A 16716-nucleotide genomic window follows, 5' to 3' on the forward strand; every position below is an offset into this window, starting at 1 on the left:
GGAGGGGAGAGGGGAGGGGAGGCGAGGGGAGAAGAGAAACAGAAACATTCATATCCGAGCAGATAAAAGCAAACATTGTGAAAAAGCAAACCTTTAGAAGCAGGATTGGAAGTTGGTTTCCTTAAAGTCACACCAAATTTACATGTCAAAACAGTTCATTAAAATGTGCACATAATAGAAAGTGTTTCTGACCAGACTATTCAGGACAGTGTCTGGGGGAGCAGTGGTGTGTGGGAATCATTTACACACATGCCAACTAGAAGAGGTGAGCTCCGGTCCCTTCTCTTGCACTGCCCCACTCTCTGTCCCCATACCACCAGCCAGGACTTGGGTAAGTCCTGAGTGGCTATCAGCCTGGGCATAGCCATGTCCTGTCCTAGACCAAGACCTGCCCAATGAGGAATTAGGAAACTTTCCTAAATGTTGGAAGTTCATAAATCCATTGAATTGGACTGGGAGCTAAAATTGAAGGGTAACCTCAAATAGTCTCTACTGGACCTTTTTTTTAACACCATGAAGATTACAAACTAAGGCAAAGAAAAGATCTGATCTAAAAGAGTTCTCCTTCCTCATGTTGATTTTTGATCAAGATCGAAAAGAAGACTTTGGAGAATGCCCTCACTTGATGAAAAACAAATATCCTTGCCCTCTGGCTTCAAGGGTTATTCCAAAGCAACACTCTAAAGACAAAAGTGATTTTCCTAACCCCCAACTTTCAATGCTGTCCTGGGAACCAACACCCACATTCATTCTTTCCATCTCTTCCATCACTTGCAGTAGCAGAGATGGTAGCAGAATTACATGGATATCAATTAGACACAAGGGAAGATAAACCAACCTTAGTGAGAAATGATTTTGTAGGAGGGAGGTGTTTTGAGAGGCCCCCCTTCATACACTGTATTTGAAATATAGATTGATGTTCATCATTGAACACATTACTCTCGTCTATTAGGCAAGAGTCTACCGTGTCTATAAATTCAATTTCCTTTACCATGGTAGCGTTCTGGTTTATTTGGATAAATGTCAAACTGTCTACTGTTATTTATCTAAGTAGCTCATGAGGGAACCAAAAGTCTAATGATGTAAGATGAGGTGGTGCAACAGCGCCTCCAAGCAATTCTCAAGGATAGCTCTTCATCTCGTTACCTTGCCTGGATGTACTGCTTGGAGAAATTGTGCAGAAGGTTATGTGTAACTTGGTATGCTGAGTGTCATTTTTCTCACCACACTTGTGTCTTCTAATTGTGCCATGTTTTATCCTGCTTGATACATGGCTCTTCACAGTTTGCATTGCTAGGTAACATTTCTAATTATTCTATTCACAGCTTCTTCTGCCTTGTCCTTACTTCTCGCCTTAATTTCATCCCACTCGTTTTAGGATTTATTCTTCTCTCTTTGGCTCTTCTCTTGTCACTGCTGTGGTCCCACAAAGTGTAAGCTTTTTTATTGGGGAGGCTTATGGTTGTTAAAGTAACTTCAGGAGGAGATAATGCCTTCACTGGACAAAACCAGACTGCATAAAAATGGACACAAATCTCCTCAGTTTCTTATTGTAAAATGGTTAGACCACTCCACATTTCTAGGGGAAGAAAGGGATAGCTGAGCACTGATTCATACCGACGAGTTGATACCAAAGCTTTTTAGTATAAAAGCTTCTGTTCCCTGTTGGATCTGGGAAAAACTGAAACTCAGACGCCTCTATCACTGTTTTATGTGTCTGATTAACATCATGGCACGCGTTGTGCAAAACATAACTTACCCAGGCTCTAAGCTTTCCTACTAACTGTACTATTTTATGGGGCTACTTATGAGACTCTAGGTCTAGGAAAAAATTTCAAGTAAAAATGTCCTAGAATCCGAGGCTCGTCAGCAGATTCCAACATCCAATGTGACCAGACGGTAACTCACCTAAATAACATTTCTTGCCCAATGGAAAAACATAAAATTAATGTAATAAATTTAATAAATTTTAAATTAATATAAAATTAATAATACATGAAATTAATATACAAAGTTATACGAATTTTCTTCATGGCAAAAAAAGTCTTTACCCCACAACTCTCTTGAGATTCAGAAAGTCTACAAATCAGCTTATGAAACACATGTACTCTAATTTAGCTAATACCCCAGAAGTCAATGTTTGTAAAATTGGGGGCATAAGGGAGCCTTAAAGCCCATTTCCAAAATGCATCTAACTCAAGGGCACATTGAACTTCCTTGAAAGATGTCCTCTTGTTTATCATGGTCTGAAGAACAGAAAGCATTTGACACACTGCCTTTCCCTGTGGAATATGACCAAGCCTAATCTAAACTTCATTAACGTGCCTCTAAAACGCTCATGGTGTAACGTTAAGTAAGCAAACTGATAGAATTGCATCATGACTGCAAAGGCCAAAGCAAGGCAATATACCTTTCTTTTACAAAGATCAGAGTCCCTAAGGGGAGTGCCAAACACGTTTGCACAAATCTTCGCGTAAATGACCTAACTCCAATGAAAACCCATCCCAAGGGAAGGACCTTCCCTAACCGCTGTGCAGTACTGACGAAAGAAATGTAAAGACTGGAGGCAAAGCTCCTCCCTTCTCATCCATAGCTCTGATTTTTAGGAAAAAAAAAAAAAAAAGAAAATGCCTTTGAAAGACGATACGTATTATATATCGTATACCTTCCTTTCTCTCTCCAAGAACGGAGGGTATTATTTTCCTCCGCAAAGCTCTTTTCTTATCAACATGTAGCTTAGGACTATTTTCTGAAACATTCTGATGTTTACGTATTTATTTAAGGCTAGAAGTCAGTAAGATAAAAAATGAAATTAGTGGAACGTGCAATGCATTATCCTCTCTTTTATGGTAATATTAAATATATTAATATAGTTGACGGACCATTTGCTCTCCTAAGGCAGAGTATCTTATTATGAGACATCAATTTCATAAAAGATTTATTTGATGACAAAAGGGCTCAGGCCAAAATTCTGAGTGTCTGTTCTTTACAAACAAGTTATGAATTTTGTCTAAAGGCATTTTCCATGAAGGACACAAGAAGTCTGGTTTAAGGTGACCTCAAGGGAAATACGAATGTTTTAAAAGTTTGCGTTGGGGTCAAGTTTCTGAGCTACACTGCTAAACAGGGCATTTCAGAGCACAAAAGATTCTGTATGGCTTGTGTACACAGACCTAATTCACCATATAATGGTTCCCTTCTCTACTTGCTGCCTTGTAGCAATTGCTTTCATTTCTTAGCACATCCTCATTTACGGAGAAGCAGCCAGCCGACTTTCAGATTTATGCCATTATTTGCTTCTTCACCTTGAACTCCAACTGAAGCCTGCTACACTTTTGGAATGTGAGTGCCAAACGGTGGTTGTGTGCCAGACACAAGCACTTCCCAGTTTCACTCAGCTAGTTCTCTTGATTTCAGGGAATCACAGGTTCCTGCTAGAGGGTTTCAATGTGGTACTTACACAGCCCACCTAACTTAACTGTTCCTTTGCCTAAACACTTTGTAACTTGGAGACGCAATTTGGGAACAGAGGCAATTACAACATCAGGGAGCCAGCAACTTCCCTTGACATGGGGAACGAGTAAAACTAGAAATCAGGGATTCTGGGTACTTGACAAATGCCCTCCACACATGGTTCAACTCAGCCCTAACCCTAATTAGCGTTCATTAACGCAACAAATATTTATTGAGTGCTTACAAGGTGCTAGGCACTGTTTTGAGGATACAATGACCCAAGGACCTGTTCTAGGCTTCTCACTGGACCTGCCCTAGGAGTATGGTAACCAATACAATAATCACAATAACTCCTTCTAGTTAAGCGTTTATTGTATGCCAGGTACCACCATATTTCACCAGTTCTAAGATTCAAATTTTGTTCACATTTTCACATCTCTGGAATCAGAATGCTCCTTCAAAATTAGCGTTTTCTTACAACTGAGGCTGGTCAGGCAGCACACTGGTCTGCTGGTGTGACTGTGGACCTATCTATACACAGGGTTGTATATCAATTCGGGTGGTCTGTGTCTACCTCCTTCTAAAAATACATATTATAAATGCTAAGGAATCATGCCATATTTAACTGATAACCTTTTCTCTCCTTGGGGATACGAACCATAATGACACTTCTCATACACGATGACATATTGGATTTGAAGAAAACTGTATGCACGTATCATTTCAGGGAATACTTGAAGCATCTCTACAAGGTAGGAGTTATCCCTGTTTTCTTGTATGGGAAACTCAGGTGCAGGGAGATTAAACAGCAAGCCCATAGTCATATGGTTTTTAAGTATATACATCAGAATTTGAACCCGGGTCTCTCGGACACCAAAGCCCAAGTATGTACTTTCCATTACAACCAGCTGTTTCTTTTGTAATTACCCAGGCAGGGCGAGAACCTCTGCAACTGTGTTATAGGTAAAATGTAGAATGAAATAATACCTATCTACAGTACATTCAAAGCTGTGCCCAGAATCTTAAATCAGGAAACAAGTACAAATAAATGAGCAAATGAAAGACTTAGGAAATGGGGATCTGTGCGCTTGGTGACCCCCCTAAGTGAGACAGACAAACAGAGTGTGTGGAGACAGAGACAACAGTGTCTCATTACTGCTTCAGGACCAATGACTACTAGAGAGAGAACTGCTACAGAGGAAGTCCAGGACCGAACTGCATGGTGACTCAAGGGACAGACAGGTGGTGGACACTCCATCCTCACCCACCCGACACATACGTCATGGAGGCACGAAGTCCTGGGCTGGGAGATGATAACAGTATCCCATTTCCTTACTGTGGTCCTTGGGAACCTGGGGTATAGCACTTACTCCCTCCTTCCTGGTTTTGCATTAAGACGCTCTATTAAGTTGGAACCAAAGATTGCGTCCTCATTCTCACCGATCAAGTCCACTCAGGAGGGTGGAAAGCCCTGTATTGGCCGACTAGCTTGATTTCTTATTTCTTACTATTTTTTTTATTGAGGTGTAGTTGATTTACAATGTTGTGTTACTTTCAGGTGCAAAGTGATTCAATTATATATACATATATATATTTATATGTACATATCTATTCTTTTTCAGATTCTTTTCCATTATAGGTTATTACAGGATATTGAATATAGTTCCCCGTGCTATTCAGTAGGTCTTTGTTGTTTGCCTATTTTGTATGTAGTAGTGTGTATGTGTTAATCTCAGACTCCTAACGTATCCCTCCATCTGACCCCTGACTACTTTGATTTCTGACGGGCACCTTGGGGAGAAGAGCAAAAACACTTCCGTCCCCTCAGCAGAGGAACTCATCTTTTCTGAATGTCGAATGTGAGATACAAATGTTGCCATGTGGTGGCTAGGTGATGAAGACCTAGCTAAGGACTTAACTGACTTTCCGTAATAAGTCGACAGACACTCTGAAATCAGGTATACAATTAGGAAATGGCAGTCCCACTTCCAGAGACGCACCAGTGTGGAGACACTGACAGGACTTTATTATCTGGTTAAGAGCACATGAGCATATCTATTAGATAAAAAGTCTGCTACTAACATGGAATGGATAACACAACTGGGTCCCCTGACTTAACTTGTGGGCAGCTCTCTTTTTCTCTGTGTGGACGACTGTGAGGTTGGACCGTCTGGGGCCGGGGAATTGGGTGGAAATGTTATTTGCCGGATTGTCCAGACATCATCATTAGCATTTTGCCCTTTAGATAATGGGAGATAAATATATAATCTGGAATTCATACAGGAGGGGAAGGTTTAGTGTTTCTCTGGATAGTCAAAGAGCAGTGAGTCTGAAAGAGAGAGCTGACATTTTTCCTAGGCTCTGTCCTCATGAAGGATGCCAGGTTAAACTGACTGTTCTCATCAGTTTCTGTCATTTTCTTTATGTTTCCCCCCAAACCTGCTCTATTCAGCAAGATGGGAATACACAAAATAGCAGCTGAGAACGCAGGATTCATCAGCTGTGAGTCTCAACACATCAATTTCCAAGTGTAGCAACTTTAAACACATTGTAGGCTTTTAGTTTCCATAGAAAATAATCTCTCATTGTTTTCAAAAGAAACTGAAAGCACCCCAAATTACCACACTTTTAACATCCTGACATGTTGATGGCCCGCGTTCTTCCCAGATCAAAGTGAGAGTGGCAGAAGACAGCGGTGAACGGCTTACTTAAAACATAGTATTTCATATTTGGCAGGAATTACTGTAGTGAAAAGAGACAAGGTGACTTTCTAACACACACACACACACGCGCGCACACACACACACACACACATATATATATATATATATATATATATATATATTAGTTTGGCAGGGATCTGAAGAGCTAAAAACTAATTTAGGATGACATAAATGCTCTTATCTTTCTCTCTGCCACCCTTCCTTTCCCAGCCACGTGAAGAGTTTTTGACAGAAGACTTGTTTTTAACTCAGGGGTGACGGTTTGAATCCTGTGTCATGCTGAACTGTTCTGTTGACGCTCATCTTAGAATCTGGAGGATTATCTGGATTTAAACAGCAAAGTCATACACTGCAAGCATCTTTCTTCCTTGATGGGGGGTAGCCCTGCAAGAACGCTGGTGCCTTTTAAGGAAATGAGATCTAGCCAATGTTAACCTGGGACAAGAAAGCAATGATGTCATTCAGGGACCCAGCATTGTTACGACCCGTTAGAAAACCTCAACAAACTAGGCATCAGGCACTGAGTCATCTTTAAAAACAGGCAATGGTTTTGCAGAGACACCTATGGTAACTGAAGATTGAGGACAAGTGAGTATGTGGCAAAATTCCTAGGCGATTCTACTCCATCCATGAGTTGGGGCAGTGTTTCAAGCAGTCTGTTGGGATGGAAATTTTTATCTTATAGAAAGTTTTTTAAAGAGAAAAGGAACTTGCTTTTTCTACTTTTGGTTTGGGTCAAAAATCAGATGTAATTATTCATTATGTAACGGGATTGCAGGCAATCACCTGCTCCGTTTACAGCGGACGTATGTGTGGTCTCTTAGCCAATTTGATAGCATTATGTTTTTGATTGTTTGTTTTCTTTTCTTTTGATAAAGGTGGAAACACTCTGAAAAGGTGCTCTTAGGAAAAGAACAGTAATACAATCAGACGGCGGTTGGCAAACGCTGGCAACGGCACATGGAGTTAGGGGAGAGTTTTATGTTTTAAACAGTTGAAAAAAATCAAAAGAATAACATTTCATGACACAGGAAAAGTACATAAAATTCAAATTTCTGTGTCCACAATTAAAGACGCCTGGAACAAAGCCATGCGCATTTGTTTACACACTGTCTGTGGCTGCTTTTGAATTACAACGGCAACGTTGAGAAGTTGTAACAGACTGTTTGACCCACAAACTCAAAAATATTTACTATCTGGTTCTGGACAGAAAAAGTTTTCTGGTCTCTGTAATAGAAGATATTTGGGAAAGCAGAAATACGAGGACAGGTTAGGAGACCAAGGAGATGTGGCTTCTGTACACTTCGTCAGAAGACGAATTCAGGAAGGAGGGGAACCAACTACTCTCCCTTGCTGATAAGGATAGAATTAGGTAAGGTGAATTGATGCTACAAAAAGGATGACTGAGGTTTTATGCAGTATTTGGGAAATATGGCCAACTGTGATGTTTAGTAGAGAGCAGTCAAGGGAAGGATGTTAGACGAGGCATCAGGAGACCAAGCGCCTAGTCCTGGCCCTGCAACTAACTAGCCACGTGACTTGAGACCCTCTGGGCCTCAGCATCAGTTCTTGTCAAATGATTGTAATACGCCAATTTCATTTTCTGCCGGAGTGCATGTTGGGGGCTGGGGGTATGGTTCAAGTTTCATAGTAATATAAAAGTGCTTTAAATGGAAAAGCATACAGTTCTAAACAAATAGAAGACTCTAACCAGTTACTGTATGTACCCTATAAGGATAAAAACATGGTAGAGTTGGCATAACACAGGTGAGAAACACTACGCTGGTTACATGATTTAGAAACTTAGGGATCCAGAGGGATTTCTGGCATTGCAGGCAATGAAAGTACTTGAGCTGCCCAAGGATAACAGACAGCTTCCTGAGCAGGAAGCTCTCTTGCGTTTCACAGCCAAATTCTTCTCAACCCGTCTTCCCCATAGGAACCATTTGGGCCGGGGGCTGAGTAACGCACAAAATAGTCCCCTAGTGGTTTGTGCAGCTTTTCAGAGGAATTCATTTGAGGATGTTTCGTACACTGGGAGAATCTGGCATCGGGAGAATCTGCTGGAAGAGTGTATCATAAAAGATCTCTGACCTCAGCTGTGTGAACAGGAACTGGGGGACCTCTCCTCAGCTGGTAAAGGCTCACGTCTTCCATTTTGCCAGAGGGCTGGTGTTATGCTGATTTACACCCACCCACAGGCTGGGTCTACGGAAGAATTTGTCATGGGGCTGAACGTTTCCAAATTGCTCATTTCTGGAAAGACTTCATGCGGGTTTCAACATGCAAGGAAGATAATTTGGCCTATTTGTTGCAGTTCCTGGCAGGCCTGAACCCAGTGCCTGTCCATAAATGTCCTGCAGTAGATGCTTCAATTTCAGGACCTGTCACGTTCCAGTGGAACACAGGGTCGCGTACGAGCTAGTGTGGGCTCAGGCCTTAAACACTTCGTCCTCCTTAACAGGAAGGCTGTGATTTTTACGTTGTCCGTCTGTTCTCCCTGATGGCTTGTCTTCTAGGTACGCACAATCACGTGTTGCTCCTGACGGCACTTTTCTCTGTGTTTTCAATGCACTGTTTGTGTCCCTGCAGCTCCGTAATAAATAATATACTGCCTTTCATCTTTAAAGTGATTTATACACATTAATTAATCCTCACCATACTCTGGAGTTTCTGAACGTTAATAACCATCATACTCCCAGGTTTTACTTAGGAAACCAAGACCCAGAAAGAGAACAACTTTGTTAAAGCTAAGGAGAAAGGCATCCCTGGGGTCATGACCAGTCCTCCAGATCGTGACCCCTCACCATGCTTGCAGACCCGTCATCACCTCTGGAGAGTAGCCCTGTAGCCCTCTATGCACCACCACTACTGCTGGGTGAATCGGCCCATTCCATCACTCATTTTGAGTCATAAGCAATTTTTCAGTACTCCAGGGTCGAAGCATAATCTTACCTAAAGCATACATAATAGGAAGTGATGGATTATAAACTAATAAGCCATCCTAAGATGCTCGGGTCCAGCTTCCAGTAGCCTCCAGACTGAGGATACATATGTTTCCTAATCCATCATTTACAAGTTACACACCCAATTAAAACATTAAACTCTCGCTACAGGGTTTTCCATGATCACCCTACAGAAAGCTATTATATTTTAACTATCAAGCTCGATAACTCAGGCACTAGCCATCTATCTCTCTCCTGAGAGTGGAGAAGGAGGTACACAAGGGACGGTATTGGCAGAGGCAGGCAGTGCCTCAATTTCCATATTTGGGCCTCTTCATGGTGCCCACCAGCCCAGCAGAACAATAAGCCTGAGAGGTGAGCTCATGGACCCTTTTTGAAGTTTCTGACACAAAGCTGAAACATGCCAGGACCCCAAAGGCATGTTCAATTTGCTTCCACCAACCCCTCCCCTTCTCCTCCCCAACAGCTACCTGGGGAAGCACACAAAACTACCTTTAATGATACAAAAGATTCCACTCAGGTGATTGAGGGTGCAACAGATGCCCTTCCCCCTCCTCGAGTCAATCCATGACTCCATCCTTCATCAAGAGGTAAGTGAGAAGCAGACATGACCTTCAACTAGGGGTGTGTGGGTATCTGACCTCAGCCCACATGTAGAGCTGGGGTTTAGAGCACAAAGGTGTTTGCAAAGCCCCAGGTAAACATGGTGCGTTTCCCTGGAGTGTCAATTTTCTTACTTCTAGAGGCCATTCCTGAGAGATGCCACTGACGAGGACTGCAAAAACACCTTTTTCTCTATTAAGATGAGCATAGCAACATTATGGGAGAGAGTGAAAACCTCGTATCAGTTCTTGGCCTGTCATGGTTTGCCTTGGGCAGGGCCCCAGATCTCTGGGGGAGCACAGTCCCCCTCCTCTGCCATCAGGCAAGCTTGGGCACAATGGTCTGGGAAGTTCTGGACCAGCTTATTCTCTTGCTGGCTGCCGGAGGATGAAGGAAGTGTGAGAGAGAGGGGAGGGCTTACCCTGGGAGAAAGGGCAAAACCAGAATGGTTAGGGTTGGTTTTTATTTTCCCTCTTGGAAAGAGGAAGGGTTTCAGCGTAAGTGTTACGAGCTGACTCAGAGCCAGTCTCTTTTTGCTGCTGGGTTATAGGTTTGCTCTGCAACGCGGCACAGCCAAACTGGAGAGGCCTGACAGAGCGGCCCTGAGACCAAGCCAGAACCATCAAGTGTTTTAAATCAACTTTAACAAATGTCACCGTGGCCTCGGCCCGGGCCAGGAGACCTGCCGCTCGCAAGTTCAGGTGACAAAGTAGCAGTGCTGAGGGCGCCTCGTTGCGGCCAGGAGCTGCGAGCAGGCTTTGTGTCGAGCCCAGGATGCTCAGATGCATGGGGCACCCTGTCCCTGAACTCTTGGCATCTGCTGGTTCCCATAGTTACAAGGCCACATCCCATGGATGCAAATCAGCATCCCTGGCATTCAAAGAAAGACACCCCAGCAACTTCACCAATCTGCTATCCTAAGTCATACCCTGAGCTCCCACCCAGAATCACAGCTGGCGTGGGAGGTGCACCTGACTCAGATTCAGCAGCATGCGGGATGAGACTTGAGGCTACAGGGACAGAGGCAAAGGAGGGGACTTGGGCAAGATCCACTGGGTCTGGGTGACCTGATTCCCTATGAAGACCTGGTTGGGTGCTCTAGCCTCTCTATCCTGTTTCTGTTCTCCAGCTCTAAAAATCATCTAGGTGCTTTGGCTTTCCATCCAATATGACGTTCTAGGCGTGCTGATTTGCTTCTCTTCTTCTATTCGGTTTTTGTCTGAAGTTAACCAATGCTGCGTGAATGTCAGAGCACAGACCTGGGTTAAAATCCAAGATGGAGGAGACCAGAAGGCTACTTGAGGAGTGAGGGATGGGTTGGCAGGAATGACAATTTTCAACTTATCTCCAAGAGAGAATACAGTAAGGATGCTTAATTTCACTTCTGATAAATGTCATTTAGAATCATGAAGGAGGAACTCATCAGACTGAAATGGATTTCAGGAGGAAAAAAGCACTCCCATCCATCACTCATTTTTACATCTTTCAGGAGCCAACAAGCCAACGGTACAGACAACAGAGGCCCTCTACATTCACAGGTCGGCGACATGGCCCCCACCTGCTCACAGCTGCCCTGACTTACCTATGAAATACGCCAGCAGGATGGCCAAGACGAGGGCCGCGGCGATGGCCGACAGGGCGGCGCATTTCCAGCTGCAGTATTTGGAGGGCTTCTTCAGCTTGAAGGCCTTCCTGGAGAAGGTATTCCGGGGCAGCAGGCGGGGTGGTGGTGTGTAAACGGTTCCTGAGGTCAAAGGGTATCCCGGAGAGGAGCTGCTAAACAGGGGTGTGCTTCCCGAGGACGTCTTGAAGAGGAAGTGCCTGTCAGGGAAAGGGAAAGGGTCAGGATCCACATCGTGGTTATTGAGGACCATCCAGCTGGTGTTTTTCCCCCACTCTGCTTTCTATAGCACTAATATAGTTCTGATTATCTACCCAACCGTGTCATGGGCAAAGGGGCGAATGTTACATTTGATGGTGACATAAACTAATTCCATAAACTCACATCATTTCATGTTTTCACATATACCTCTGGATTTTATCTTCCACAATAATCCTGCAACATATGCAAAGCAAATATGGAAACTGAGTTACTGTTGCTCACTCAGAGATGCTGGCCATGATATGGTGAAGATGGTGCTGAGCTCCATCCACTATTGGGACCTATTATTTAAAGGCACTTGAAGAACAGACTTGTGGTTGCCAAGGGTGGGGAAGGGGTAGGGAAGGGATAGATTGGGAGTTTGGGGTTAGCAGATGCAAACTATTATATATAGGATGGATAAACAACAAGGTCCTACTGTATAGCACAGGGAACTATATTCAATATCCTGGGATAAACCATAATGGAAAAGAATATGAAAAAGAATATATGTATGTATAACTGAATTGCTTTGCCGTACAGCAGAAATTAACATTGTAAACCAACTGTACGTCCATCAGAAAAAAAGGCACTTGAAATATGTGGTCACAACTATTTACAAACTAAATATTATAATATCCCCATTTAAGATATGAGAAATCAGGCTTGGCAAAGTCAAGCAACCGTTCAAGGATTTAAACCCCAAGCTCTGTCTTATACTGAAGTCTGTGCTCTTAAGTGTCATCCTAAACTGTCTCTCTTGAGCCTTCTTTCTGGGCTGTTTTCCCCTTTCACTTGCCTCCTGTTCTGAGACCACCCCTCTAGGTCATTTTTTATTTTCCGCATCCTTTTTTTTTTTTTTTAAATTGAAGTATAGTTGATTTACAATGCTGTGTTAGTTTCAGGCATACAGCACAGTGATTATATATAAACATACATATCTATATGTATGTATATATATTCTTTTTCAGATTATTTTCCATTATAGGTTATTACAAGACACTGAACATAGTTCCCTGTGCTATACAGTAAATCCTTGTTGTTTATCTATTTTATATATAGTAGTGTATATCTGTTAATCCCAAACTTCTAATTTACCTCTCCCCCACCCCTTTCCCCTTTGGTAACCGCAAGTTTGCTTTCAAGATCACAATTCTTTCTTTGGAAATATCTTTGTCTGCCAATTGAACAAGGTGCCCCTTGTCTAGAACTATGGTATGTCAACAGGATAATGCGCTGTACTGTTGACCCTTAATAGAACCCTTCCTCAGGGGTCAGGAGTCTGTCACTCTAAGGACACATCAAAGACCATCAATTCTCCCACAATAGATTTTTCTCCCTCTTATGTGTGCCATTTCTGAAACTTCAAAGGTGCCGTGCCACACCTTGTTTAAAATGACTCGCCTTCCGGAAAATATCTAGTGGATTTCAAAGCACGGGTTCAGTGGAGTCTAGAGTCTGACCACGTGGAGGCTGGGGGCTGTGTCTTATTTTGTTCCTTGTTCATCTTTATGGTCCCAGGACCCAGCGCCAGTTCAGCATGTAGGGGCGACTTGAATGAATAAATGAAGCTCCCTCATTGTTTTACGAATTTACTCAGTTTCAATTCTAAGATTTTAAAATGTTATACAGGTATTTCCTTTCCCTTCAAGTCTTCATTAGGTGCAATTATATTTATGGACCACACACACTATGGGTCCTAATGCTAAATGTTTCACTTGAAACTAAATCTCACGGTGACCCTATGAAGTGAATACTATTTTTACCTTAGTTTTACAAACAAGAAAACCGAAGCCCAGAGTTAGCATGCGGTGTCACTGGGCCTTAAACTCCGGTCTGCCTGACGCTAAAAGCTCTAACGGGACTTACTATACCACATTCTCCTTGCATATGGTGGTTAGCAGGCTTTCCCAGTGGGATTCTGAGGCAAGATCGCTGTCCTTACAAATATTTGTATCTTGGCTGCTTCCAGATAAAACTTTGAAAGTATTTTAATTCTTGGTAAAGATCAAAGGAGCCTGAGATCACTGACAACCATGTCAGAAAATGAGTATCTGATTAGTGAATTATTTAGCATGGCTAACATCAAAATAAACAACCAATACTTAAAACTTCATTTGTGGGGGCTTCCCTGGTGGCGCAGTGTTTGAGAATCTGCCTGTTAATGCAGGAGACACGGGTTCGAGCCCTGGTCTGGGAGGATCCCACATGCCGCGGGGCAGCTAAGCCCATGCGCCACAACTACTGAGCCTGCGCGTCTGGAGCCTGTGCTCCGCAACAAGAGAGGCCGCGACAGTGAGAGGTCCGCGCACCACGATGAAGAGTGGTCCCCGCTCGCCGCAACTGGAGAAAGCCCTCGCCCAGAAACGAAGACCCAACACAGCCAAAATAAATAAATAAATTAAAAACTTCTGATGTTCAGTGGAACTAAAAAATGGCATTAAAAAAAAAAACTTTATTTGTGCTATAAGAATGTTCAATGATCTGAACACAGCCAAGAGGTTTGATTCTATAAGTAAGGTTTGTACTCCCTGTCCAATAGATGTCTTTGAATGCTCCTCATAAAAAGAGCCTTTGGAGGAAGAGGCAGTAGGCGTCGTGTCCCAAGGAGGCACTTTGGAGCAAGATTCATCTGGATCGGAGTCCTGGCAGTGCCATTCCTGGACAAGGAAGTTCATGTAAGTTACCTGACGCTGCTCTTGACAGCCTCCATTTCCTCATGGGTAAAATGGAGTAAAGTGGGAGTAAGAATAGCACAGGTTGTTGTGGGGATTACACACCATCACGTAGGACAACCACTTAACCAAGGGTGTGTTTCATCGTAAGTATTCGATGCCTACAAATAGCATTGATTCTTAATTCTTCAGAGAATATAAGGAGGCTGAAACATGAGTTTTACATTTAAAGCCTGACAAACGTTGAGCAAACACCTGAAGAGTTCTCCAGATCATAGATAATAGTCCACTGCCTTATAATTAAGCTAGAACATATACACACCAGAAAGCCAGGGTGGTGGAAGAACTCTGGGATTTGACTTAGAACTACTTCAGGTTTACTTCTTGGACAATTCTCCAAGAGTGGGTAGTAAAAACAGGGAATCAAACTTAGAGGAATATATGGACATTGTAAGCCGTCATTAATGAATGTTTACAAATATACGAACACCAGTTCTCACTCCAACAGAGATCTCACCCATTCCCCTGGCTTCAGCCATCACTGATGGGGCTGGAGTCCCCAGATCTCCATTTCTAGCTCAAGTTCTTTCCTGAGACCCACATTCCAATTGTGTATTGGGCATGTCTTCCTCTACCTTCCTTAACTCTCTTGAACAAGTTGCAACCAAACACGGACTCTTTTCCTTCCCCTCCCCAATCACACTCCTCCTGACTCCTGTTATTTCCAGTCGTCTAGGACACTGGAATCGTCATCTTTACCTCCTCCTTTCCCTCATCTTCTCCTACACGATGGGTTAAAGATCCCTTTCATTTTATTTCTGAAAACTTCTCCCACCAACCCTCTCCTTCATCCCTCTGCTACTTCTCTTCTCAAACCACAAATTCCATCACGCCCTCACTTATAAATCCCTAGGGATTCTCCAGTACTTAGAAGAGGAAACCCAAATCTCAATACGGGACCACACTCTTACAACCACTACTCAGCCTTTTTATCCTCATCTCCAACCTTATGCTTCCAGCTCCCATGAACTCCATACTTCAGCCACACCAAACAGACACAGTGCTCCTTAACTAGTCTGTTCATGCCACGGTGCCTTTGTGGATGATGTGTAATGCTTTCTGGAATGGCTTTTCTTTTTCTTTCCCACCCATCCCACCCCACCCAACTCCTACTCACCTGCCAACGACCCACCTCGGAAACCTATTCCAACCTTCCCCTCAAGCCCAAGCACCCCGTCACTTTGGGCACTCAAGAAGCTATTTATATACTTGTTTATATATATGTGTGTGTGTGCATATATATATAAATGTATATACAAACAATACTTATATAAATAATATATAACATATTATATACTATGTTATGTTATGTAAATATGTTTAATGTGTCTGTCCCAAACCAAATTTACACTTGACAGCGGTATTACTATCTTGGTACTTCCAGAATCTAAACAGCAGGGCCACAACATCAGTCACAGTTGTGGACAGAGTCAATAAAGTGAAAGCAGGAATGTTTTAGCAACATGAGAGAAATCACAAGGTGAAGATTAAGAAGTTTAAATTGACTTTAGTTATTTTTTAATGCACTCATTTATAAGAAATAATAGAAGAATATGATTACTATTTCTTATATAGTAAGTCTCCTACACACGAACCTTCAAGTTGTGAACTTTCAAAGGTGCGAACATGTGTTTGCCTGTCCAATCACGTAAGTTAGTTCACGTGTCTCACGTATGTTGTCACACGCGTGCATCCTCTACGAGTGGTTGTGCTTTTGTGTACTTTACTATAAAATACTGTAGAGAGTACAGTGGTACAGTATCTTTATTTCAAGCCCAGAACCTGTGCCATCCACGTCAGGCGTGAGTGAAATTGCAGCCTGCCCTCCGTCTCCTGTTGCTGACGATCCTTCAGCTCCACCATCTCCCACCTCCTCTCCCTCCTCCAGTCAGTAACTCTCCTTGCCTGTTCACTCGATGCCAGCCCCTGGCATGCCAGCTGTTGTACTGTACGACTGTACTCTTCAAGGTACTGTACCATAAGATTAAAAATGTTTTATTCTTTTGTGTTTTTTTAATGTATGATTTGTGTGAAAAGTATTATAAACCTATTACAGTACAGTACTATATAGCTGACTGTGTTAGTTGGGTACCCAGGCTAACTTTGCTGGACTTATGAACAAACTGGACTTATGAAAGAGCTCTCAGAATGGAACTCGTTCGTATGTAGGGACTTAACTGGGATTGCTTCATGATTGCTTCATGAGATCCTAACACTGTCCCCTTGACAATCCAATCTATTTTTCATACTTCCTTCTAAAAAGAAAGTCAGATTATGTCACGTCATCACCGTCCCCTTCTCCAAGAAAGAAAGAAGGAAGGAAGGAAAGAAGGAAGGAAGGAAGGAAGGAAAGGAAGGAAGGAAGGAAGGAAGGA

At 42.8% G+C, this 16716-nt stretch overlaps 1 protein-coding gene across 5 annotated transcripts in view; it reads right to left on the reverse strand.

The window, feature by feature from the left end:
• Nucleotides 1-16716, reverse strand: part of LOC113608250 (teneurin-2) — a 531856-nt gene that overhangs the window by 279199 nt on the left and 235941 nt on the right. For all 5 annotated transcript variants that reach the window (XM_027084352.1, XM_027084355.1, XM_027084357.1 and 2 more), the window contains one exon: nt 11328-11566. In XM_027084352.1, coding sequence (XP_026940153.1) covers nt 11328-11566 — 239 coding nt within the window. The remainder of the gene's footprint in view (nt 1-11327; nt 11567-16716) is intronic.

This window comes from Aethalodelphis obliquidens, unplaced genomic scaffold (genome assembly GCF_003676395.1).
Source record: "Aethalodelphis obliquidens isolate GAN/ISIS:26980383/991018 unplaced genomic scaffold, ASM367639v1 scaffold52, whole genome shotgun sequence".
NCBI lineage: Eukaryota > Metazoa > Chordata > Mammalia > Artiodactyla > Delphinidae > Aethalodelphis > Aethalodelphis obliquidens.